At 34.3% G+C, this 25,070-nt stretch overlaps 2 protein-coding genes across 2 annotated transcripts in view; one reads left to right on the plus strand and one right to left on the minus strand.

Annotated features, from left to right (window-relative positions):
- The window catches only part of LOC126967631 (disintegrin and metalloproteinase domain-containing protein 10-like), a 51,359-nt gene extending 49,570 nt beyond the window's left edge, over positions 1-1,789 (minus strand). The window contains exon 1 of the mRNA XM_050812195.1: positions 1,570-1,789. Coding sequence (XP_050668152.1) covers positions 1,570-1,729 — 160 coding nt within the window. The 5' untranslated portion in view covers positions 1,730-1,789. The remainder of the gene's footprint in view (positions 1-1,569) is intronic.
- Positions 1,790-18,724: 16,935 nt separating this feature from the next.
- Positions 18,725-25,070, plus strand: part of LOC126967643 (facilitated trehalose transporter Tret1-like) — a 70,114-nt gene continuing 63,768 nt past the window's right edge. The window contains exon 1 of the mRNA XM_050812212.1: positions 18,725-18,858. Coding sequence (XP_050668169.1) covers positions 18,786-18,858 — 73 coding nt within the window. The 5' untranslated portion in view covers positions 18,725-18,785. The remainder of the gene's footprint in view (positions 18,859-25,070) is intronic.

Consider the following 25,070-nt stretch of genomic DNA (forward strand, 5'->3'; position numbering starts at 1 on the left):
AAAAGTGTTTCAATATTATTATTATTTGTGGGGTGGTGTCGAGCTTTCCCGATGCGACTCTTACAACATTTAAGTATTTTATTGTCTTTTTCATATCATGGTATATTTTTTCATACCAATAGGTTTTAGGATTAGAATTTAGGAGGAGGGTTAGAATTTAATAAAATTCATTTTGGTACCATATTTGTATCATGTGTTGCATAGTCGCATATTCTTGGTTTATTTTCAGGTACAACTTTACGCCAAGTTTATTTGTAAGGCCGTTAGGGCATAATTAGGTTGGTTATAAAACATTAAAGTAGTAAGCAAATAGGGTGCCCATGTAAAATAAGTCTATAGACTATTAATGGCTATCCAAATATATAATATCTTATTTTCAACATAAAAAAAGAGTGCCAGAACCGAATCAGCCCTTGCTCACAAGTAAGTACATCCCAAAATAATATTTATCGAGTAAAATTGTGTCTACCGTCAATTTATATAATTAACATAGTATTTGGTCAAACATATATTTTTGGTATGTTATCTAATATAATTGATATGTTTACAAAGTAAAACATTTGCAAAAACTGTATTCCATCAAATGATTACTTATCATGTAATATGTTTGCTGAATTATTTTAGTGAAATGATTAGTTTTTATAGAGTTATTTTTAAAATGATCATTTGCTTTTTGTGAAAGATTAGTAAACAGTTTCTATTTAGTAGTTCTAATAATTCCTTAAATTACATACACAGTATTATAGTACAGTTGTACAAATACACAACCCGCATTCTAATTAGGAAAATTATAGACAAACAGATGCATTCAGAAATAGCATTTACAAGAAATAAACAAATAATAGACACAAAAATGACCACTGCGTACTAGCAAAGCCTAGGACTAATTATGGACTGAAAAAAAAATTACCTACAATGCTATAGTGTATCTTGCATGTACTATTTTCAGATATCAAAGATGATGCTAAGCTACAGTGTATCCTGCATGTACTATTTTCAGATATCAAAGATGATGCTAAGCTAAAATATATCCTGCATGTACTATTTTCAGATATCAAAGATGTGGTTACTTTGAATTTATTCAAGCTGCGAGATTAAGTGATCTACCTTTGTTTTTACCAGTGGGAGGCTCCTTTGCACAGGATGCCGGCTATATTATGGGTACCACAACGTCGCCTATTTCTGCCGTGGAGCAGTAACGTGTAAACATTACTGTGTTTCGGTGTGAAGGGCGTCGTAGCTAGTGAAATTACTGGGCAAATGAGACTTAACATCTTATGTCTCAAGGTGACGAGCGCAATTGTAGTACCACTCAGAATTTCAGGTACTGCATTGTAATGGGCATGGTGTATCAATTAGCATCAGCTGAACGTCCTGCTCGTCTCGTCCCTTATTTTGATAAAAAAAATACCTAAAAACACATTGGTACATAGCGGGCGAGTATCGAACCTGTGGTGATGGTCAACGGTTTAAACTGTTGCGCCATCCACACTTATTAATAAGTGCTGTAAGTTCATTTCTAAAAATAAACTAAATGGATTAAAACTAAAATAAATGAATCGCACATACTTGTAGGTTTCAAACATAGCAGATGTTTCTCCTTTCCAAACCTTCCTTCGACCACATCGTAGCCATATAAACTGCATATTTTATTCGCCCTGCCTTCCTTGTTAACCTCAAACGTGTACACCACTAAAATAACTGTTACAAAGCAGATTAACCATTTCATTTTTCTTATTGTTTTTCGCCAGGAATTTGTAATTTTTTCCCGTCAATTTTACAATTTAAATTTATTAAACCGTTGACAATTTTAGTAGTAGTTTTAGTTTATACTCTTTGTTTTTATACCTATACACACAGACTAAGGATACACTCATAAAATAACTTAAATTAAAAATCTCTAACGAATTTACAGTAAGACTAGCTACCCCGATAGACGTTGTTCTGTAGATAGTAAAAAAACAACTGTTTTATATTTCAAAACATCAAAAATTATTTCGTAAATATGCTCCCTGTTGGAATGAAATTGTTTCACAGCGGAACTGTCAAACCGTGCGTCACTAAATTCTCTCATCGAAAATATGTCCATACAAAACAAATATTGAAAATATAAATATTTATGGGTCCCAAATCGAAATAAAAACTACCCTATCTCTCAAATTGGACCAAACTGCACTCCATGAAGTAATCACCATTAAAATCCGTTCATTAGTGTAAACTCGTAAGAGTCCATTGAGGACAAACATTGTGACACGAGATTTATATATATTAAGATAGAATAGAAAAGGAAATATATTTTTACGGTCATCGATTTTTTGATTGACAAGTCATAAATTGACAAGTATAACAACCATATTAACAAATCATAATAGGGTGATGCAATAACAGGTTTTATGTACACAGGTAAAAAAAAATACCGTAAATCAATTTATCTAAAGTAATTGAACATTATAATCGACATTTTAGTTTCGTTAAGGCCTTTCCCAGACGACACACTTTTTGTGCAATCAAGTCTGCGGCACATAAAAAGTCTGCATTGCGCGCAAAATGTCTTTGGCAGATATTTCACAGACTCAACGCATACACGCACATTTCCGGTCATTTTGTCGGCAGAACTGTAGGGATTGCGGTGTATTCAGTATGCAGTTAGAAAGATTAGAGAGTACACGAATCTTGCGACCGCTAGATTAGTGTACTTTAGTTATTTTCACAGCATCATGACGTACTATGGGGTCATGCTGCTGACATTGATATAGTGTTTGCACTGCAAAAGAGAGCTGTTCGTGCTATATATCAGCTTGGTTATAGACAGTCTCTCAAAGAAAAATTTAAAGAAATAAATATTATGACTGTTCATTGTCAGTACATTTATAAAAATTTAATATATGTTCACAAAAATCGTCACCTTTTTGCTCTTAATAGTGATTTTCATTATTATAACACTAGAAATAAGGGATTGCTTGTAACTAATTCTAGTAGGCTTCATAAGATACATAATAGCTTTAAGGGTAAATGTATACACTTCTACAATAAAGTCCCAGCCACTGTTCAGGCATTATCTATAAATAAATTTAAATGTTTTATAAAAAAATGGCTCTGTCGTAAATCCTATTACTCCACTGCTGAATATCTAAATGATCGGACAGCCTGGGACTAGATTGTGACTATTTTATAGCGATAGAAATGACTGTACAATATTGTATATTTTTTTTGAAAAGAGCGCAAAACAAAGAATACTGGGAGAGTTTCTTGCGCCGCTTCTTCTCTCTCAGAGCGCCATTTGTTTCCGAAGCGGTAGTAGTATCTAATAGTATAAGAAATGATATCAAAAAAAATTCTAAAGGAATCAATTTAGAGAAAATAAATGCCTTTTATGCCTTTATTATTTCGTACTTCGGATACAAAAAAGAAGAAGAAATAGAGAAATGTGGGTTCATCCTATTCTTTCAGAAAATTTCATATTAAAGCACTCAATTCTAAAACCATATCCAAATATTTTTTTCAAATTTTATAAAATGTCTGTTACTACAATTGAACGAACTCCTAGTTATTTTGAAACCTGCTAAATTAAAAAGTCTAGATATGAACTTGTTCCTGAAATAAATACATTTTGAAAATCGAATTCCCTGAACTAACAAAAACTGATTTTATCGATAAAAGATTTTTATGGTATGTTTCATGTTTTTCATAAAATGGATTTATATTTATTTCCATTATTAGATATTGATCTTTTAGACCTTCGATTTATTTGTGAATCTATTCATCAGCTAACGATTTGAATCGATTTAAAAATCAATCTTTTTCGGTAAGAATCGCCATCCCTAATTAAGTGAGCGTCGTCTGCGGTATCATGTGTTGTCGGGAACGTTATATTTTTTTGTACAGCGCGGTCTGTCAGACTTTTTGCGCGTCGTATGCGGAGCTGCATATAATTCTTTAGGTTTTATTATCACAGACTAAAAAGTGCGTCACGGATAGTCTGTCGTCTGTGATAGGCCTAATTGGTTATTGGGTGTCTATATGTGTCTATGGTGTAAGGCTGCGGTAGTGTTAAGATACTATAACGTTAGGGGTTAAAGTATGAAATTGCCCATTTGTACTGAAATATTGAAATTGGTTTTTATTTTTGATTTAACATATAACATATTTATTTAATCAAAGTAATTACCATTATCATCTATGTATACATTGCTGCCATTTAATAGGAAGGTCATTTATGCCTTTGCGATAGAACTGGGGTGATCTAGATTGGACCAACTGTCTGAAGTTTTTGTACATCGTCATATATTTTGTACTGCCTCCCGAGAAGAAAACTTTTTATCACGTAGAAAATTGTCCAAATCACGAAAAAAATGGTAGTCCGTTGGAGCAAGGTCTGGCAAATACGGAGGGTAACGAATGGTTTCTAATTGCAGTTCCTGTAGAGTTAAAACAAATGCTGTATGACGTCTTGGTTTATCATGGAGCAATAATGGTGAAGATTGATTCATGAGTCGGGGCTGTTAGTTTTGCTAACATTGTTCGGAGTTCAGCACAGTAGACATCTGCAGTTATTGCTTGACCAGATCGGAGAAAGCTATAGTAAATAACACCATGCTGAGACCACCAAACAGTTATCATTAATTTTTATTGAAAAGCTATGCCAATGGTTATTGTAGCGGCGTTTGACTTGGGGTCAGTCATTGGTTATTTCGCTTACGGACATCGTAAAGAATCCACTTTTCATCGCATGTCACAATTTGATCAAATATTCCTTCATTTCTGTATCGATTCAACGAGGCAACACATTTTTAAACACGCCTTTCTTTTTGCAGATCAGTCAAATCATGAGGCACCCATTTTTCACTTTTATTATTTTATTTGACGCAAATGCGTCAATATGATTAGTAAGGTAACGTTAAGCCAAGACGCTAATTCGTGGGTAGTTTGGCTCGGATCGGCTTCCACCATCTCTTTCAATTCATTGTTATTCATTATTGGGTGGTCTTCTACGTTGTTCGTTCTTTTTTGTTTCCATCACGAAAGCGTTAAAACCAAAATCACACGTTGCGTTCAGTAGCAGTCCCCTCACCAAACGCAATATTGATATTGCGAGCTGTTTCTGCAGCTCGGAACTCGTATTCAAAAATCACTCAAATTTCGAAGTATCCATCTTCCTAGTCTAAGGTGAATAAAATAAAAAAAACTGAAAGTCGATAATCGAATATTTCACATTTTTAAAAAGAAAATATAGGAACAAACCACGTGAAGAAAGTTTTACTCAAAAAATTTCAAAACATGAAGGTTCTATGTCAATTCAAAGTATCTATTACAATAAAACTGCAATTTCTTACTTTAACCCGTATTATTATGATTTGTATGATATTTTTTAAGAAGTATTGTTAAATTCAATTCTTGGTATCATGGAAATTCAGCCCATGGAGCCAGTTTTTTTTTATCTTATTGCATTGCAATAAAGTAAAAAATGATATATTTGGCTACTGTAAACATAGAATTGTCGTCTAGCCTAGCTAAATTTGAAAAACACTTAGTAACCTGCACCTATTTTGAGTTATGCGAGTAGGTAATATTAGTAGTAGTCACTGACCTGTATAAATACCACTGGACAGGCTGTTCCATATCTTTGTCAGCAAATTTTTTGTGCCTATTTGAAGCGCCACTCGCGAGCATCCAGGGCACTAATTTTGACGCATAATACAAATGGCTGCGAAGGAACGTACAATACTCTGAAGTATTTTTGCATTTTGATTTAAATTCGTTCGTTTTCCGTGTTATTCATAGTTCAAAAAGCAAAGTAATGAAGTACACAATTTTTTTTTGTTACTAGTTTCCTACCATCTATCGATGTTTGCTGAGGTTGTCATCACTAGTTTGAGTACCGCAGACTCTCGCTACATGGCCAACAGCGCCAAAATGGCGAATATCAAACAGGCAAAAAAGCACTTTGACAGCCGTCAGTCCAGTGGTAGTAGAGGTCAGTAGTAGTAATATTAGATTAGTTATTTCGAGAGTACTAATCTGTTATCGATCTGAACATGGCGCCTAGAAAGCTACATTACATCATTAACAGATCAAAGACATTATTATAAGGTACTTATATTTTGGGTCACACGCGTAAGTTAATTCTGTAATCAAACGGAGACAATGGGACTAACAATTACTGTCTTTTTAATTTTAATAATGACTTTGCTGCTTTACGTATAGATAAATGCTCATTCCTTCACAGTTATATCATGGCGCTGACCCACAGGCGGTTAAAACAGCAAGCTTTTATATCACTTGCGTGTTTTTGATGAAAAACGTTATTGACATTTAAATACATAATATTTTATGGTTATGTTTTTTATTATAATAAGAGACGAGACGAGCAGGACGTTCAGCTGATGGTAATAGATACGCCCTGCCCATTTAAATGCAGTGCCGCTCAGGATTCTCGAAAAACCCCAAAAATTTGAGCGGCACTACAATTGCGCTCGTCAACTTGAGAATTAAGATGTTAAGTCTCATTTACCCAGTAATTGCACTAGCTACGGCGCCCTTCAGACGGAAGGGAACACAGTAATGTTTACACATTATTGCTTTACGGCAGAAATAGGCGCCGTTGTGGTACTCATAATCTAGCCGGCATCCTGTGCAAAGGAGTCTTGTTGTGGAATCATTTATAAAAAAAACTACTTCGATAATATTATAATTGTTTTTTGTGTACGGCTTTTTTAGGAATTTTCATGCAGGTTATATATTATAGGGCATATATTATAATTATTAAATGACACTAAAAAGTAAAAAATAAAAAAAAAACTACGTTTAAAAAACACCGACTTCTTGAAGTCGGTTAAAAATAAAAAAGAAACAAAATAATTACTCTAATACTATATCTACCACTGGATTGACGGCTGTCAAAGTGCTTTTGTGCCTGTTTGATATTCGCCATTTTGGCGCTGTTGGCCATGTAGCGAGAGTCTGCGATACTAAAACTAGTGATGACAACCTCAGCAAACATCGATAGATGGTAGGAAACTAGTAACAAAAAAAAATTGTGTACTTAATTACTTTGCTTCTTGAACTATGAATAACACGGAAAACGAACGAACTTAATTCAAAATGCAAAAATACTTCAGAGTATTGTCCGTTCCCTCGCAGCCTTTTGTATTATACGTCAAATTTTGTTCTCTGGACGCTCGCGAGCGGCGCTTCAAATAGGCACAAAAAATTTGCTGTCAAAGATATGGAACAGCCTGTCCAGTTGTATTTATACAGGTCAGTGACTACTACTAATATTACCTACTCGCATAACTCAAACACGGTAGGTAAAGGTTTTTAAGTGTTTTTAAAATTTAGCTAGGCTAGACGACAATTCTATGTTTACAGTAACCAAAAAAAAAAACAACATACCGACGAATTCAGAGACCTCCTCAATTTTTTGAAGTCGGTTAAGAACTCTTGTTGTTTATGGATAACGTTTCAACTCAATCTAGTATAGTGTCAATATTCTTAGGTATAGACATTGTTCACAATGTCATGAATTTCTTTTTTTGTTCACGGAATTGTAAATGGCGAGGCAACCGCCCATGGACATCCGCAAAATTACGGTTCAAGAGATGCGTTGCTGGTCTTTAAGGTGAGAGTTTGCCCTTTTCCTTCAGATCTCTTTGCAAGAAATTTCTTGCAAAACGCGCGGTTGTGGAATGGCCAGACGTCAACGTGATGCGGGTGATATTTAACATTTACTAGTAGTAAATACGAAATGATGATAAAATTATTTAAAAACATATACTTTTGTTAAAATTACGTGACATAGGTAGTTCATAAAATAACTAAATGTATTTATTTCAATTGTAGCCGAGCTCAAAGGTTCATCTTTGGGTCCAATTGTTGATCTGGAAATAATTTTCAGACTGTAATTTTTTTTTACATCTTAAGATATTGAAGGATACACTTATTTTGGAGGGTCCATAGAGTCGGAGATTGTACAAAGTAATTAATAGTATCTACGCGTCATAACAGAGCTTTTATTTTTATTCGTAAAATTTTCAGCATTATGTGTTTTAAACTATTAATTTTAACGATTGAGAACTATTTAGTCTCTGGTTGTTGTAAGTCTGTTGGTATAGACTAATTTAGCAATAGCACAAACCTCAGTGGTTTTTGTTGCTTTGAAACCTTTATGTAAAAATTTGTATTATATTAATAAATTCAAAATAAACCTCTCTCTCTTTAAGTGGGGCAATACTGAAACGGGTAGCAGAGGATTGGTAATCTATAAAGAAGTTTCCAGTACGATACTCTAGGTTTTTTAAAAATTTGTTCTGTACTTTTTGAATACGGTCTATATGTGTATTGTAGCAAGGATTCCAAACAACCGACCTACATTCCAAGATGCTACGCACGAAAGAAAAATAAAGAATCTTAAAGGATGCTTCATTACGCAAGGGGCGAGAAACTCTCAATATAAAACCTAGTTGTTTGAAGGCTTTGTTAACAATATGATAAATATGCAAGTTGAAGTTTGATTTGGAGTCTAAGAATATGCCAAGATCACGGATATGATCTACGCGATTTATCTGTTTTCCACCCAAAGTCTAAGTATGCGACACTGGAGAGTGTTTACGCGTAAATGAAATAGTATAACATTTGTCAGTGTACAGAAACAATTGATTTTCTTCGCGGTAGCGATAAAATCTATCTATATCCGATTGCAAAGTCAAACAGTCTCGGACGTCAGTTATCTTTTTAAAATTTTTAGTATCGTCAGCGTATAAAAGATGTTCAGAATTTGTAAAAACCTACAAATACAAAGTGAAAAGGGACCCAAATGTGATCCTTGTTGGACACTAGAAGTCGCGTAACTAATAATAATAAATAATTTTAATTCAGGCATTTTACCCATAAATCTACAAACAATCTTAACTTAAATTACATTTTACTTTGATTTTAATTAAATTACAGATTTAAAAGAAATGTTAATATATTGTGTCATAATTACAATTAAAAAAAAAAATAATTAAATTATAGAAATAAAAATTATAAAATTTATTTATAATTGAATTATAATTAAGCCCTGAGGTGACTCCATTCAAAGCTACAGCCTGAGAATTATTGCGAGTTTTCATAATTTATTTAATAGCATATCGTGGCTTACATTGTCAAAAGCTTTGGAAAAGTCGGTGTACACAGCGTCCACCTGATAGCCTTCATCCACAGCATGCACAATATAATCAGTATAAGCGAGAAGATTGGATTCAACTGAGCGACCTCTCATAAAACCATGCTATGTTCAAAAATACTTCTCAAAAAAGCAGCTGATAGTTGTTCTGAGACTATTTTCTCCAATAACTTACCGAAAGTGGATAACTTAGAAATTGGCATATAGTTTTTAATATCGTTTTTCGAACCAGATTTAAAAATTGGGGTAATGAGTCTCTTTTTCCAAACAGAGGGGAAGCAACCTTCAGAAGTAGATTTAGAAAAAAATATAGTTAAGGGAGTAGTAAATTCATAGGCACATTTAGAGATTAGTAGAGGATTAATTTGATCAAAACCTGCTCCTTTATTTACATCAACTTTTTCGAAGCACTTAGTAACCATTTTAGCCGTTAGGTTTATACATGAAATATTTACCGAACTACCTCTGCAGTCATCAGTTTGAACTACTCTCTGATCAGGTGGCATGAAAGTGGATTGAAAATACCTATTGAACATGTCTGCTATTACCTGTGGCTCACTGGAGGATATGTTTTCGTAAATCATCAATTGAGGTTTGCCGTCGAATTTGATTCGTCGGAAATTTAGACTGAATGAAATTTCAGAAATATTTTGGATAGTTAATATTTTTTACTTCCGAATACCGCAAATATTTATTATTGCAGTTTCTCTCCATTTGGGTTACGTACTATGGGCAACCTCCAGTTAAAAAAAAATTGGGCTTAGTTAGCAATTTGAATTGTAATTAATTACCGCAAGACTTTGATAAAGGACCTAAAAATCAAATGTTCTATTTGCCTGAAATATGTCGTTGCGTTATTTACACGTTGCGTTTTAGCCGTCTGTCTGTGATAGCTTTAAGCGTTAACTAATTAGTATTACAAGTAAGTCAGTGCATGCTTCTATTAACTAATCAAACATACGCAACGTGCTAAATTATTTTCATTCAATGAACTGCATAGATTTACAATCAGAATTTACTCACGAGTGTCAGTACACACCATTCAATTAATTTTATAAGAAAGAGCGTTGACTCACGTGCACTGTATTTCTGATATGACGGCTTTTTAGTAGACTAATTAAATTAAAGTTAAATAAAAGGAAAATAGGATTACGCTGCAGAAGGCCTACATCCCGATGTAAAGATGTATTAGATGTTGCCCGTGCGAAAACAGTACACGGAAAGAACAGGTTTATAATTCTTGTAATGTCGCTGTTATAATAATGTATGTCTGTATCATATAAACATATATTATATGTTTTCAGATCACTGGATTGTGATAATTTAAAATATTACTGATTTTTTTAAACCACATTCTTATATTTTTTTCTGAATCCTTAACTCATTGTCACTAATTCACTGTAGTATTGAATAAAAGAAGTGTTTAGTATTGTGTAACTTATATAGCTTGTAATTATTTGTTAATTTGTATTATTGTTAATTTGTGGTTTTAATCTTGCCGTCGGTTACCTTTTAACTAAGGGCGGTTCCCAATATACTATCTACAGATAGAGATAAATTACTACCTCTTACTGTCAGTAATTTGCTGTCAATAATCTGAAGCTGTCCCAATATACCCGATAAGTCATTCTTATCGCCTTATATTAGGACGCGTGAATTGCAATTTCCATGCAAACTTCTATCGCTGGTAAGCTATACGTCATCCCATTGACAGACAGTGTGTACGGATAAGGTAATAGAGATAAAAATCGTAACTATCGTTGACATTTCTGCCCCAATAAACTTATCGACGGTAACTCACCTTATGCGTACAAGCTGTCTGTCAATGGTAGGACGTATAGCTTACCAGCGATAGAAGTTTGTATGGAAATTGCAATTTACGCGTCCCAATTTAATGCGATAAGAATGACTTCTCGGGTATATTGGGACAGCTTCAGATTATTGACAGCTAATTAGTAAGCTAAGGTAAGTAATTTATATTGTATAGTATATTGGGGACTGCCGTTACACGAGTAACGGCCGTTTTCAATAAGGTATCTGTAGTTACGGATACATTGCTGTCAACGTTTAATGACAAGATCTTATCTATCCATAGTTATGTCACAGTTGACACATGTACCAGTACCGAAACTACCTACAAACGTTCGAAATGACACACTCACACAAACATGCGCATCGACGAGACCGCTAAGCAGTTTTCGCGGTCAATACGATACGAGTGTCACACTCACGTTGTTATTTGTTGACGCGATCATTTTTAAAATTCCAGCGTATTGCGTGGTATACGGCTGTTTGAACTCGGCTTTATCAAAACCGGAGCTATCGTTTTTTAAACTTCCTGGTGATTTTGAAAGGTAAGAATGATTTATTGTTATAATATTATTATTATAATTTGTAGGTGCTCGAATTATAAGTCCGTGTGATCGATTGTAATAAATTCGTGAAAATAATTATTCACAATATTAAAATAAAATGGCGGCTGCAATATTTACTATCAATTTTTTTCATGAGTGTGGTTTGGTTTTCGCTGATGTTTTTTGTATATTTTTTATTTTGGACTAGTTACCTACATGTGTTTTGTCATAGTTTTCGTGGGTGTTGAAACCAATAACAGCTAGTGCTGTCAAAATGAATATTAAGATGGCGGCTGCAAGAAATTATGAAATTTTTCGTCACCGGTGTCGTTTTCATGGTTTTCGAGGGTGCTGAAATAAATAGTGCTATCAAAATGTACATCCAAGATGGTGGTTGCATGAAATTGACAATTTTTGCATCATGGGTGTCTTTTTCATGGTTTTCGAGGGTGCTGAAATGGATAGTGCTGTCAAAATGTAAATCCAAAATGGCGGCTGCAAGAAAATGATGAAATGACTTTTTTATCACGGGTGTTGTTTTCATGATTCTCGAGGATGTTAAAGCCGGACTTTGACTTTTGAAATAAAATTGTGTATTCATCAACATTCCCGAAAATTTCGAATCTACCCTTTTTGTATTATTGTAAAAACAGATCCGCAATCTTGGATCTCAAAATTATTGTATATTCTCATAGTTATTGACACGCCCCAAAACCTCCAAAGTGATTCCTATATTGATTTTATTAAAGTCTTTAAAAAGTCATATCCACCATCTTGTATCTCGAAATAGGTGTTAATTGTTCTTAAAAATTGACACTCACGAAAACGATAATTAGACGCCGCCTAGACAATATGTTCGTGGTAGAAGTGAAACTTCAACAGACAAAGTTTAAACGCATATTTCAAAGTTTATAGTCAATATTTCAAATAAAATATTTCAACGAAATTTAAAAAAAATGCAAAAAAACGTTTATTCCAAGAAAAACTTTATTGAATATATAATTTTTTTTACAAATATTACATTCATCATGTAGACTATAATATATAGCTATCATACATACACTAAACATAAAAATCTTACGCTGTTACTCTTTAACGTTCCGCAATGCCAAATAAGGAACTTCGTTCTAAAAATACAGTCCAGAGAACCTGTTCCTTTTTTTAAATCGCTTAGAAAAGTAACCTGACAACCCTATTGCTTCAATGGAGTGTACGCACGTGTAGGTAAGTATTTTATCAACAAGGCTTAGTTTCTTTTTTCGTTTTTGTTTAGGCTTTTTTACTGATACATATGTCTACTGTGGTTATGTCCAATATAGTTATAGTCCAATGCTTTATGACGGTAGGTTATTGAAATGTAAGTAAGCGTAAAAGGATAGATTTGTCTACCTCAAGTAAGTTAAACTAAGAGTTATTGAATACAATAGACGCATCAATCCCCACACACCGTAAATAAATAAAGGTATCAAGCGTGCATTTTATAACCGATTCTAAAAAAAAAACTTTAACGTTAAGAATATGAAGCAGAGTTTCTGGTAATAGGATCATCCTGCCACCACAAGTAACGCCCGTTCCCCGTCTTCCTCGAACATATTTTAGGGAAGGGATTACCCGCCCCATGTCGCCGCCACTAGCAGTGATAATTAAGCGAGCATGACGAAGCCTGTCACGAACTCAACCAAATAATGAAAAAGAATGTTCATCTACATATTATGCAATACTTACTAAATATCATTAACATTTAATAATCTTCATAACATCAGTGTTTGGAGTACGTAGGTCACATTTAAAGTTTTGCGTAACTTTTAAAAACAATAAGTTATCACCAAAATATTATGTTTATTGCTTTTCAAAGTAAAGTAAAAAGTTTAAAATGTAAAGGCTCTCCCTTTACATTTTTAAAATACACAAATCACAGGGTGCTAGGTCGGGACTATGTGCAGGATGGGTGACGAGTTGTACTTTTACGGAAGCTAACAAAAAAAAATTACTTAAAGACTTCAAAAACTGAAAAGCATAAAATAGCTAAAAAATTTATTTAATACACCTCTTATGCAAACCTTTACCTTTAATATTAATAAAATACTATTATTTATATGTGCTACCTATTGATAGGTTTTGAGTCAGTGCCAAGCCCTAAACAAAATAAAACATAATATTATAAACAGCTTACTTACTGTAATTATTTAGGTTGTCAGGCCACGCGTGTCTGTCCGATTGGATTGTTTTGTTCTAGACGAAGCTATCCCGCTCAAAGTCACGCGTGGCGAGTGTAGGTACCTTTATTACATTTGGCTTGGTACCAACTTAATACCTTTCAATAGGTACCACATACAAATAATAGTATTTTATTAATATTAAAGTTAAACGTTTGCATAACAGGTGTATTAAATAAATTTTTTAGTTATTTTATACTATTCAGTTTTTGAAGTAAAGTGAAGTGAAGTAAACGTATTTTTTTTTTACTTTTTACGGTTTAGTGTCAGTTTATATTAATATATAATCAACTAGAATGAAAACTCCAAAAAAAGCCGTACACCCAGGTAGACGAAAATTTTCATATAACTGTTCATAAAATGAAAACTACTAGGCCAAACTATGTAAAATTTTTATGGGACCAAATGGCATCTATTTTGCATCAAATAAAAGAAGAATTACGTAAATCAGATGATAAATTTCAGAGTTATCGGTGTATTGATCTAGTTCTATACAAGCAATTAATTGTTCTTAGAGAGATTAACAATATCTCTTCTATTTTTAAATTTTAATTTATTATTATTAATAATAAGGGTACCTTCATGTATTGCCCTGCTTCTACAAAACGAACTGACTACTTTATGTTCTCTAAAACTAAACTGGAGCTGATGACTTTTACGCCAATGTTCTGTAATACATAATATATCTATATTACAGCAGCTCAAAAACAGTTCAATTTCTAATTACATGCTTGAGATTCCTTGTATGTTCTGGTGTACAATATTTATGAGCTTTATATTATGATTATCTCTAGCAGTAACAGTTACATTTGGTGAATGTTGCCTGTCTTGTATGATATTGCAAGAGTTGTCCTCCCTTCCCGGAAATACCGCACAAGGAAGCTCATTCCATAGCTTCGTAGTACGAGGAAGAAAACTCCATGAAAACCGCACTGTGGAAGACCGCCACACATCCAGATGGTGGGGATGATATCCTAACTTGTGGCGTGTCGTGCGAAGGTGGACATTCCCCAATAGAGGCTTGTTTGTCAGTTATTTCACAATTTTGCCCAATAGAGGCATGTTTATTTGATATCACTACAGAGGAAGTAGTGAGTTGAAGTACTAACGTAGCCAGCTGTCGCTAAAATCTAAGTAGTAGGTATAGGTTACCATTAGTTAATTTCCGCTTATAATTAATGAAATTATTTGTATCAAATAAAATTAAATTTTTACTATTGTGGAAATTTTTCCCGCCAATTGTTTTTTTTATTACTTAGAAGGTTGTAACGTTTCAAAAAATATAACATTCGAAATTCAAATAGTTTCGATTAGCTAGAAGTGCAAAACTTTTAGTGTGCCCCATGTATACGTCCTAACGTTTGCTGAGAACTCTTAAATCATATAACATCTTCGCCTTATTATAAAATTATTAAATTCTAGAAGGCCCGCGCAGAACCAGACAAAAACCATGCATCATTATCCTCTAATATCCGGACGACCGAGCCTTGCTCGGATTTTTAAGAATGTCCAAAAATGTGAACAAAAAAAAACTAATAGGACATCTGGATTCGAACCGGGGTCTTCTGCTTTCCGGATCACCCAATGTCTTGTATATAGTGGCGAAATTTACCTTTGTAATCTAATGTTGTTGTAGCAGTTTCTCATTTAAACACAGATAAAACTACATGTTTATAAAATGAAACCTGGCTAGACCGATTTCCCGCCCCCGAAACTACCTGTATACTAAATTTCATTAAAATCGTTGGAGCCGTTTCCGAGATTCAGAATATATATACGAGAATTGCTCATTTAAAGGTATAAGATATTATACTATACTAGAGTAAGCCTTCTTTTTCAAAGAAGCTTTAATATGTTTATTAAATTTGTGCTTAGTGAGTCCTAGTAATGGTGAGAATGTGACTTAAATAGACTAGTCAATATGTTATGTTTTTAAAGTGATAACCCTCACTTCTAGGATTAATACACAAATAAAATTTGAAAAACAAAATTTTATGAACGATGCGGGACTCGAACCCACGGCCTCCGGCGTTTAGACTAGTCACTAGGCAGTTTCAATGCAGGTTGAGGAACGAATCTTTTGGCTGTTTTTTTTATGGAAAAGGAGGACAAACGAGCGTACGGGTCACCTGGTGTTAAGTGATCACCGCCGCCCATTCTCTTACAACACCAGACGAATCACAGGAACGTTGCCGGCCTTTAAGGAAGGTGAACGCGCTTTTTTTGAAGGTTTTAATTCAGAATAGGATTTAAAATCACTTATTGAACGTCAAAAACTACCACCCATTCAAAAGAGACTGCAGCAGACCTGAGAAGAATGGGCGCAAGAAACTCAGCGTGCTTTTTTTTTATCGTAACGGAAACACCGCACGAGGAAGTTTTAGCAGTAAGCAGCAGTCAGCAGAACTAAGTATACTCAATAAGATACCCATTGGAGTTTGGCATCTAATATTATACCAAGAAAAACAGCGGCAACAAAATTTATCGTTCTCTGTACGTTCTTTGTCACTTGCTAATCAATAGGTAAAGTGAATTTAACAAAGTAATTTGTACACAATTACAATTATAAATTTTGTAATTAATAAGTATATATAATAAGGTTACGAGCGCAATTGTAGTGCAGCTCAGAATTTTTGGGTTTTTCAAGAATCCTTAGCGGCACTGCATTGTAATATGGGCGCATCAATTATCATCAGCTGAACGTCCTACTAGTGTCGTCCCTTATTTTCATTAAAAAAAACTGAGAATAAAACAAGAATATGAAAAATGTTTACAAATATACATTTTGCTTAAGACTGATTTATTCGGAGTTACAACGTTTCCCGCGTGTGGATGCCTGTCATTCGGAAAACTTCAGAATAATCATTGTAACTTGAGTGTGACTATAGTCCGGAGGTGAAGATCGCCTACTATTAATCGAATCACACCCTGTGAAATATACAGTAGAAGACCAGGTAGGTAGGTAGGTACCAAGAGACTCATGAAATAAAGCTGATCAAAAAAGACTAGATCATTGGAGCCGCTCTTCGTATGAATTTGAAGGAGCTGGAACTGCGGGCCGAAATTCTGAATTAAATTCATGTTTTTTTTCAATGAAAAAAGGGACAAGACGAGCAGGACGTTCGGCTAATGGGAATTGATACGCCCTGCGCATTACAATGCAATGCCGCTCAGGATTCTTGAAAAACCCCAAAAATTCTGAATGGCACTACAACTGCGCTCGTCACCTTGAGACATAAGATGTTAAGTCTCATTTGCCCAGTAATTTCACTAGCTACGGCGCCCTTCAGACTGAAACACAATAATGCTTACACATTACTACTTCAAGGAAGAAATAGGCTTCGTTGTGGTACCCATAATCTAGCCGGAACCCTATGCAAAGGAGACTCCCACTGGTGATGTCTTATGTAAATACATTTATTTATTCAGCTTAGTTTACTTGAATTATTTTTTCATGATAACTAAATAACACACTTTATAAAAAAAAAATAACATAAAACTTAAAATTAAAATAAATAAATTAGAAATAATAGGTAACAGTGGGAAGCTCCTTTGCACAAGATGCCAACGTCGCCTATTTCTGCTGTGAAGCTGTAATGTGTAAAAATTTCTGGGTTTCGCTCTGAAGGGCGCCGTAGCTAGTGAAATTACTGGGCAAATGAGACTTAAATATCTTACGTCTCAATGTGACGAGCGCAATTTTAGTGCCGCTCAGAATTTTCAGGTTTTTCAAGAATCCTGAGAGGCACTGCATTGTAATGGGCAGGGCGTATCAATTACCATCAGCTGAATATCCTGCTCGACTCATCCCTTATTTTCATAAAAATAAACCTATATATCGTGAAGATCGCAGTTGGCAGGTAAGGTGTTCATGAAGCTGGTAACATTACCTCTGTTTGGCTAAACTTATCCTCTGACAGAGGTACGTACCAGACCTGTCAAATAGGTTTGACGTCTGGATAACTCTGTTATGAGTTTTTGTGACGATGAACCCCAAACACCCAACGTCTACTCTAACGGAACAAATATGTCCATCACTATCCTTCTCCTTAGATTTTTGGCAGTTTGCAGCACCTGTTGCCCTAGATGTATGTTCAATATGAGAGGGCGCTAACTTGTCCATACAAGTTCCATCCCACAGCAGCGGCTTTCCACTTCTCCAAGGAATAAACGTCATTCCATTAGGCCTCTTATCATCGTCACGTGAAATTCCATTTGGCTCTAGGAGAGGCGGCACGTTGATAGTAGTTAAGGCACAATGCAAGATGTCGTTTAAGGTGCATGGCGGGAGAGGCAGCCCACACAGCGGCGGCAAGATGCCATCGTGACCAAGCCTTCCACTTCCGAATTCCACCTTCGCACGACACACCACAACTTAGGACATCATACCCACCATCTGGATGTATGGCGGTCCCCCACAGTGCGGTTTTCAAGGAGCTTCCCCGCTTTTTCTTCCCCGTACTACAAAGCTGTGGAATTAACTACCTTGTGCGGTGTTCCCGGGACAATACGACATAGATACCTTCAAAAACGCGTACATCATCCTTAAAGGCCGGCAACGCTTATGTGGCGGTGATCACTCAACACAAGGTGACCCGTAAGCTCGTTTGTCCTCCTTTTTCATAAAAAAATACATTTCCTCCGCAGCGGCACATATGGGGATCTGTTGTAGGAACCCAGGCGTAAACCAACTGCGATTGAGAAGCTGGAATATTCGAGAAGCGTCCCTATGTTAGATAAAGGAGTAACCTGAAGTCAGTACCCTGATATAGTCATATTAGTAAAAAGATCATTAGCTTTGGGGCCAAAAAAACCATTAACAATCCCATAAAGATTTTGAAGCTATTTGCTTCTGCCACAGATTCGAATCTACGGCATGTTCACAAGTCAACCACTGTGCTAACAAGTTCTACATCGTTGTTAGTACTATCGTAGAGTTACGAGTTATTGACAGAGTGCTAGCGATCACAGTTCAAACAGTCGACGGCCGCGGAACCGCAGCGTCGTCCATTTTGTGATCGCACGCACTCGGACGCTGTGTTCGTAGTGACAATGTTGAAGTACACGGTCAGGAAATATTGTTCGGAGGGCAGTAAGGTCAACCAAATTATGGTGGCGGCATTAAGTGAGTTTTTAAATTATTATTTTAATACATAATATATTTTTAATCTTAATAGCAAAAAGATTATTATAAAACAATCTTAACATTAATAATTACTAAAATTACCATTAATTTATTATTATTAAACGTGACAATGCACGATGAATAGCACATGAAATTATGTAAAATTAACAAATAAATAATAGTGTCAATCTCCATTTCATTTAATTGTCTCGTCAATAAAAGACAAAAGTTTTAAAGTATTTAAGTATGTTTTTTTCAATTAATTAAATAAGAAATTATTGCTTTACTGTTTCCGAATAAGAGTATAGGTATTCGTTATTTAATAATATTGAAAAATTTTAATTAATATCAATTTTTTATATATAACTAGATCTATTAAATGTTTGAATAAATCTTCTCGTATAAGAACTGGGAATGTCGATCTTTTGGAAGAGTTATTGATAAAAGTTTTAGAAGATATAATTTCCATGTCACTATTTTGGTGCTAAGATTATATTTTGACAACTTTTTTATGACAATAATTTAAATACTTTTTGGAATCGAAATAAAACTTTCATTAGAATAATAATACCATTTACAAACTTGAAACTTGCAACAAAATTGCACGCTTTTCTTGTGCGTATAATTTCTTTATAAAACAAATTGAATAAAGTAAAGCATTATATTATAAAGTCGTTATAAATACATAATTATTAAGTAAATATTATGAATAAAATACTATGATAACGGTTACATAAATTATATTAAATTACAGTATAAAATAATTTATCCCAGATCTTTGATTCCCTTTTTTTAATCCCAGAAAATGTTCAAAACAAAAGTATTACGTTATTCAAAAGAATTGTTAAAAAACGTTTGTGTGGTAAAGGTTACATAAATGACTTTCTTAATGATACCACAGATTGGGAATGGAGCGACCGCCCTCAGGCTATTAAATAATAAGTTTAATTGTACAATGTTACTTTGTTACTTTAATTGTAAAACATATTTTTGATGAAAAAAAAAAGCCCGCTGAGTTTGTTGCGCCCATTCTTCTCAGGCCTGAGGCATTCATTTTGGAATGGGTGGTAGTTTTTTTGACTTTCAATAAGTTATTTCACATCCTATTTTGAATAAAATATTTGAGTTTGAATTTGAATTTGAATTTAAAGATAATATATACATTTTAAAACTGCATAAGAGCAAAATCTGTACTTACGAATATAAGTAACAATAGGAAAACTATTTAAGATTTATTACAATAAGATAATTAGAAACTAAACGAAAATGAAAATAATAAGAATTATTTACCAACGAATTAAACTATTTTTGTAAATTAAAACAATATCGTACATATTTCTCGCATTAAATATCTGATTATGTTGAGGATAAAAACACTAACCGCTGGACTTAGTACAGATAGCAAAACAAGTGGGAAAATTTATATGTATAAAACTTATATAGTGGTAAAAACTTATATGAAACATAATCTTTGGAATTTCGTTCCGTGCCAATAAGTAATTTAAAAAAAATTACTACGCATATGTTTTAGAAAGCTCACTTAAAAGTGAGAATAAAATAGGTTCCTTAAATAAAATTGGTGCCAATTATTTTATAAAAGTTAACTAATGTGTTACGGTAGAATTATAATAATAATAATATTGACACACTCTTACACAAATTATCTTGCCCCAAACTAGGCATAGCCTGTACAATGGGTGCAAGACAATACAATATAACTTACTTAAACATACAAAAATACAAATCAACATCCATGACTCGGAAACAAATATTCATATTCATCAGAGCTTAGTAGGCTGGGTCACAAACCACTGAGCTATAGGGTTCGTCATTTCGACATGAATTCGCAGATTTTTTTTTATGATAAGGGACGAGACGAGCAGGACGTTCAGCTGATGCTAATTGATACGCCATGCTTTTTACAATGCAGGATTCTCAAAATACTCAAAAATTCGGAGCGGCACTACAATTGCGCTCGTCACCTTGAGACATAAGATGTTAAGCCTCATTTGCCCAGTAATTTCACTAGCTACGGCGCCCTTCAGACCGAAACACAGTAATGCTTACACATTACTGCTTCACGGCAGAAATAGGCGTGAGCAGCCTAATTGAATAAAGCTTATTTGGCTTTTAAGGACCGGGTGGACGGATGAAAATACGGGTCATATGATGTTAGGTGATCACCGCCGCCCACATTCTCCTGCAAAACTATAGTATTCACAGGAGCGTTGCCGAAAAACTCCTTATTTTCAGTCAGTGAAAAAATCACAGTTTGTTTATGCTTACTTACTCTGGGGAGATTCTCGAATAGAGGCCGAAACGTATAATCCGCATTCTTTTCAAACGTTCACTCTTATCAGTGTGGCCGCTAAGATGATGCAATATTAGTCGTTGTTGATCTTCTTAGTTCAGAGTCGCACTGCCTCCCGTTGTTGTTCCACTTTTGGCGGTTGCATTGCGGGAGCTTCTTCTTCTTCTAGCACTCTTGGTAGAGCAGTCGTGATCATCACGGAATGATATCTATTGGGCAGATGTGATTCGCCCCACGACCATTCGCCACTTTTCCCTACTGGCCGACAGCCTGGTACACGTTCAATGGGCCGCCCACAGTAGACTTATTTTTTTTTAATGAAAATAAGGGATGAGACGAGCAGGACGTCAGCTGATGGTAATTGATACACTGCCCATTACAAGGATGCTTTGTACATAATGCCTGCTAGATTATGGGTACCACAACGGCACCTGTTTCTGCCGCGAAGCAGTAATGTGTAAGCATTATTGTATAGGGCGCCGTAGCTAGTGAAATTGCTGGGCAAATGAGACTTAACACCTTATATCTCAAGGTGACGAGCGCAATTGTAGTGCCGCTCAGAATTATTGTATTTTTCAAGAACCCTGTTTGGCACGTAATAATATAAACAATTTGTTATGTTTTTAAAGTGATAACCCTCACTTCTAGGATAAATACACAGAATGCAATAATAATAGCAATAGCATATATGCAAACAATAACAGAATTTTATAACGAGGCGGTAATCGAACGGTAGCTCAGTGGATTAGAGCACCGGCACGGTCGTGGGATCGAATCCCGCATCGTTCATAGAATTTTGTTTTTCAAATTTTATTTGTGTACGTATTAATATCTTTATTGTCATAAAAAAAAATGTATACTCATTTGTCCTGTTTCACCATAAAAAGATTCAATTAAAAAAACTGCTTTTAGAAATCTTTAACATACGAATCATTTTTCACGTTGACCGATATCGAGACGTTGTCAGAAACATAACAGATTACCGAAAGTTAATAATTGATATGCATGTAGTGAGCTAGTGTGAAAGCACAGTTTTTATCTCAAACATAAAAGATTTATTTGAGACATAAATTATATTCATTTATCGGTTATTGTTTACATTTTGTGATATTCTTTATTTAATGCTGCAGTCGAAGGCTATTTAGTTATTTATTGGGTCCAGCGATTCTACATCTTATCTTAAGGCGAAGAGTAAGCCGAAAACACGCAAACATGGTGTTTTTAGACAAGTTTTGTGGTGAAAGTATAGCATTTCGAGCTATGAACACTACTTAGTCAAGTTACACATATCCTTAAGTCTTATTTGTAGGTTGCTAATGCTTGCAGTTGGTTATAGTTAACGCTGCCGAGCCTTTTTGAACCACCACTTTTTTTTGAAGTTAGACAAGTTTTTTGGCATGGCATGACGCATTTTTTTGGTACTTCTCTCAGAAAAGTTATTCTTATAGCTTGTACTTTTTTGTGTAGGTTCATTTATTCAGATTAGTAGAGAATAACGAGGATTGTAAGCATATAAACTTTTTCCCCCGCAAGAATTTTGAAAATATTGGCTTTGTTACATAGATGGCGGGCCGGCAGCCGGCTGGCATTTAGTGTCGCCTTAATATATAGAAATCCAGTGTCCTGATGTTTGCTTTCAGTGAAATCCTAAACTAATGAACGGATTTTAATGGGGATTACCTCATGCAGTTAAGTCCAACTTGAGAGATAGGATTATTTTTATTTCGATTTGGGACCCATAAAAGTCTGCAATACCTTATCAGTTGAGACTTACCAATTGAGAAATGTTTGATAGATAGTTAGGCAAACAAATAATAAGTGTTTTAATAACAATAATTTACAACTAGATATAACAAAAATCTCAATCCAACCTAGCTAAATATATTATAAAATAAAATAAACAAAATTAAAATTAAAATATATGTAAATAACTAACATGATAAAATGGACTATCACACTCAAGGCTGGCTGACTGGATTGTTGATAATTAATTTACAGACAGTGTTAGGGGAATCAATGTTAAAGTCAATTAACGGACTGAATTTATTATATACTTTACATAAGCGAGGGACAGTGCAGTTGGTGCCAAATACTATTATGGTTCTATTAAAAGGCATAAAATCCATTTATTTTCTCAAAATTGATTCCTTTAGAATTAGTTTTGATGTTATTTCTAATAAACTAGATTCTACTACCGCTTCAGAAACAAATGGCGCTCTGAGAGAGAAGCAGCGGCGCAAGAAACTCTACCAGCATTATTTTTTTAGGTTTTTTTGAATCAAATATACAATATTGTGCTGTCATTGTTATTGCTATAAAATAATCATAATGTAGTCCCAGGCTGTCGGATCACTTAGATATTCAGCTGTAGAGTAGTAGGATTTACGACGGAGCAATTTTTTAATAAAACATTTAAATTTATTTATAGATAATGCCTGAACTGAACAGTGGCTGGGACTTTATTATAAAAGCGTAAACATTCACGCTATTTATAACCTAGGTCCTAAAGAATCATTAAGATAAAAATTTAAAGAAATAAACATTTTGACTGTTGCATCTCAATATATTGTGGATAATCTTATGACTGTATACAGGTACATAAAGTTGACACGAGTAACAAACATAAACTTGAAGCCTAAACCCCCTTATTCATAATGGTCCGCTAACTTTAAACAGCCGCTAAGGAGTGTTTTTTCTCATTCTGACTTAGGTCAATAGAAGAAGACAGAGTGTGAATTAGCAATGCTTTAAGTTAGCAGACTATTATGAATAAGGGGGTTAGAGTCTAAGTCGGTCAGTAAGTCTTTTGTTGGGCGATGTATGCTTTTACAATAACATCCCAAAAAATTTGCAAATCATATGTGTTACGAAATTAAAGGTTATTATCTATACATATAAATAAAATTGAAGTGTCTGTTTGTAATATTGAAATAACCGTTTTTTACTACATGTATATGAATATGTATACGGTACCAAGGTACATACACAAAAATAATTTTTTTTAACAATTTTAGTCTGTGTGTCTGGACCTTAAATTAAATGGCAGGACCGATTTTGACGGGACTTTTATTGGCAGGTAACTGATGTAATAAGGAGTAACTTAGGCTACAGTTATTTTAGAAAAATTCTTTTATTTTAGAACAATAAAGTAATGTTTCAATGTCCAAGAAACGGTCCGACTCTAAAAATAATTTATTTGGCAAAACAACGTTTGCCGGGACAGCTAGTATAACATAAATGTTTTTCTTAATCATTCCCACAGACTGAGAATGGAGCGACCCAATTCAGGCTATTTAATAATAAATTTCATGTACGATATTACATAATTGTAATGAAACTTAATTTAAAAAAGTTGCGTTTTAAATTTCTAAATTTTGAAGCTAAATGTTAAAATTACATCTATTGAAAAATACTTGATTGAAAATAGTAGCAGTTTCTTATAGCTTCTTCTCACGAGCTCTACTTTTTCAGAACGCATGGTTGATTCAGTAATTGAAAAAAAAAATGTAATGACGATTCAAAAGCGCTTAATGTAAGCCTAATTGAATAAAGTTTATTTGACTTTGACAATGATTTTTTTTTCTGAAATACATAGCATACATACATGACTCATACGTATACTAATATTATAAACAGGTATTCTGTGAGTTTGTGATGTTGGAGCATCTCTGGATCTACTGAACCGATTTTGAAAATTCTGTTACCAAAAGAACCCCACAATATATTTATGTGAGTATCATAAGTCATCATATACATGTGGCTTTCCACATTTACCAGTGGGAGGCTCCTTTGCACAGTATGCCGGCTAGATTATGAGTACCACAACGGCGCCTATTTCTACCGTGAATCAGTAATGTGTAAGTATTATTGTGTTTTATTGTGGGCGCCGTAGCTACTGAAA

This window comes from Leptidea sinapis, chromosome 13 (genome assembly GCF_905404315.1).
Source record: "Leptidea sinapis chromosome 13, ilLepSina1.1, whole genome shotgun sequence".
Classification (NCBI taxonomy): domain Eukaryota; kingdom Metazoa; phylum Arthropoda; class Insecta; order Lepidoptera; family Pieridae; genus Leptidea; species Leptidea sinapis.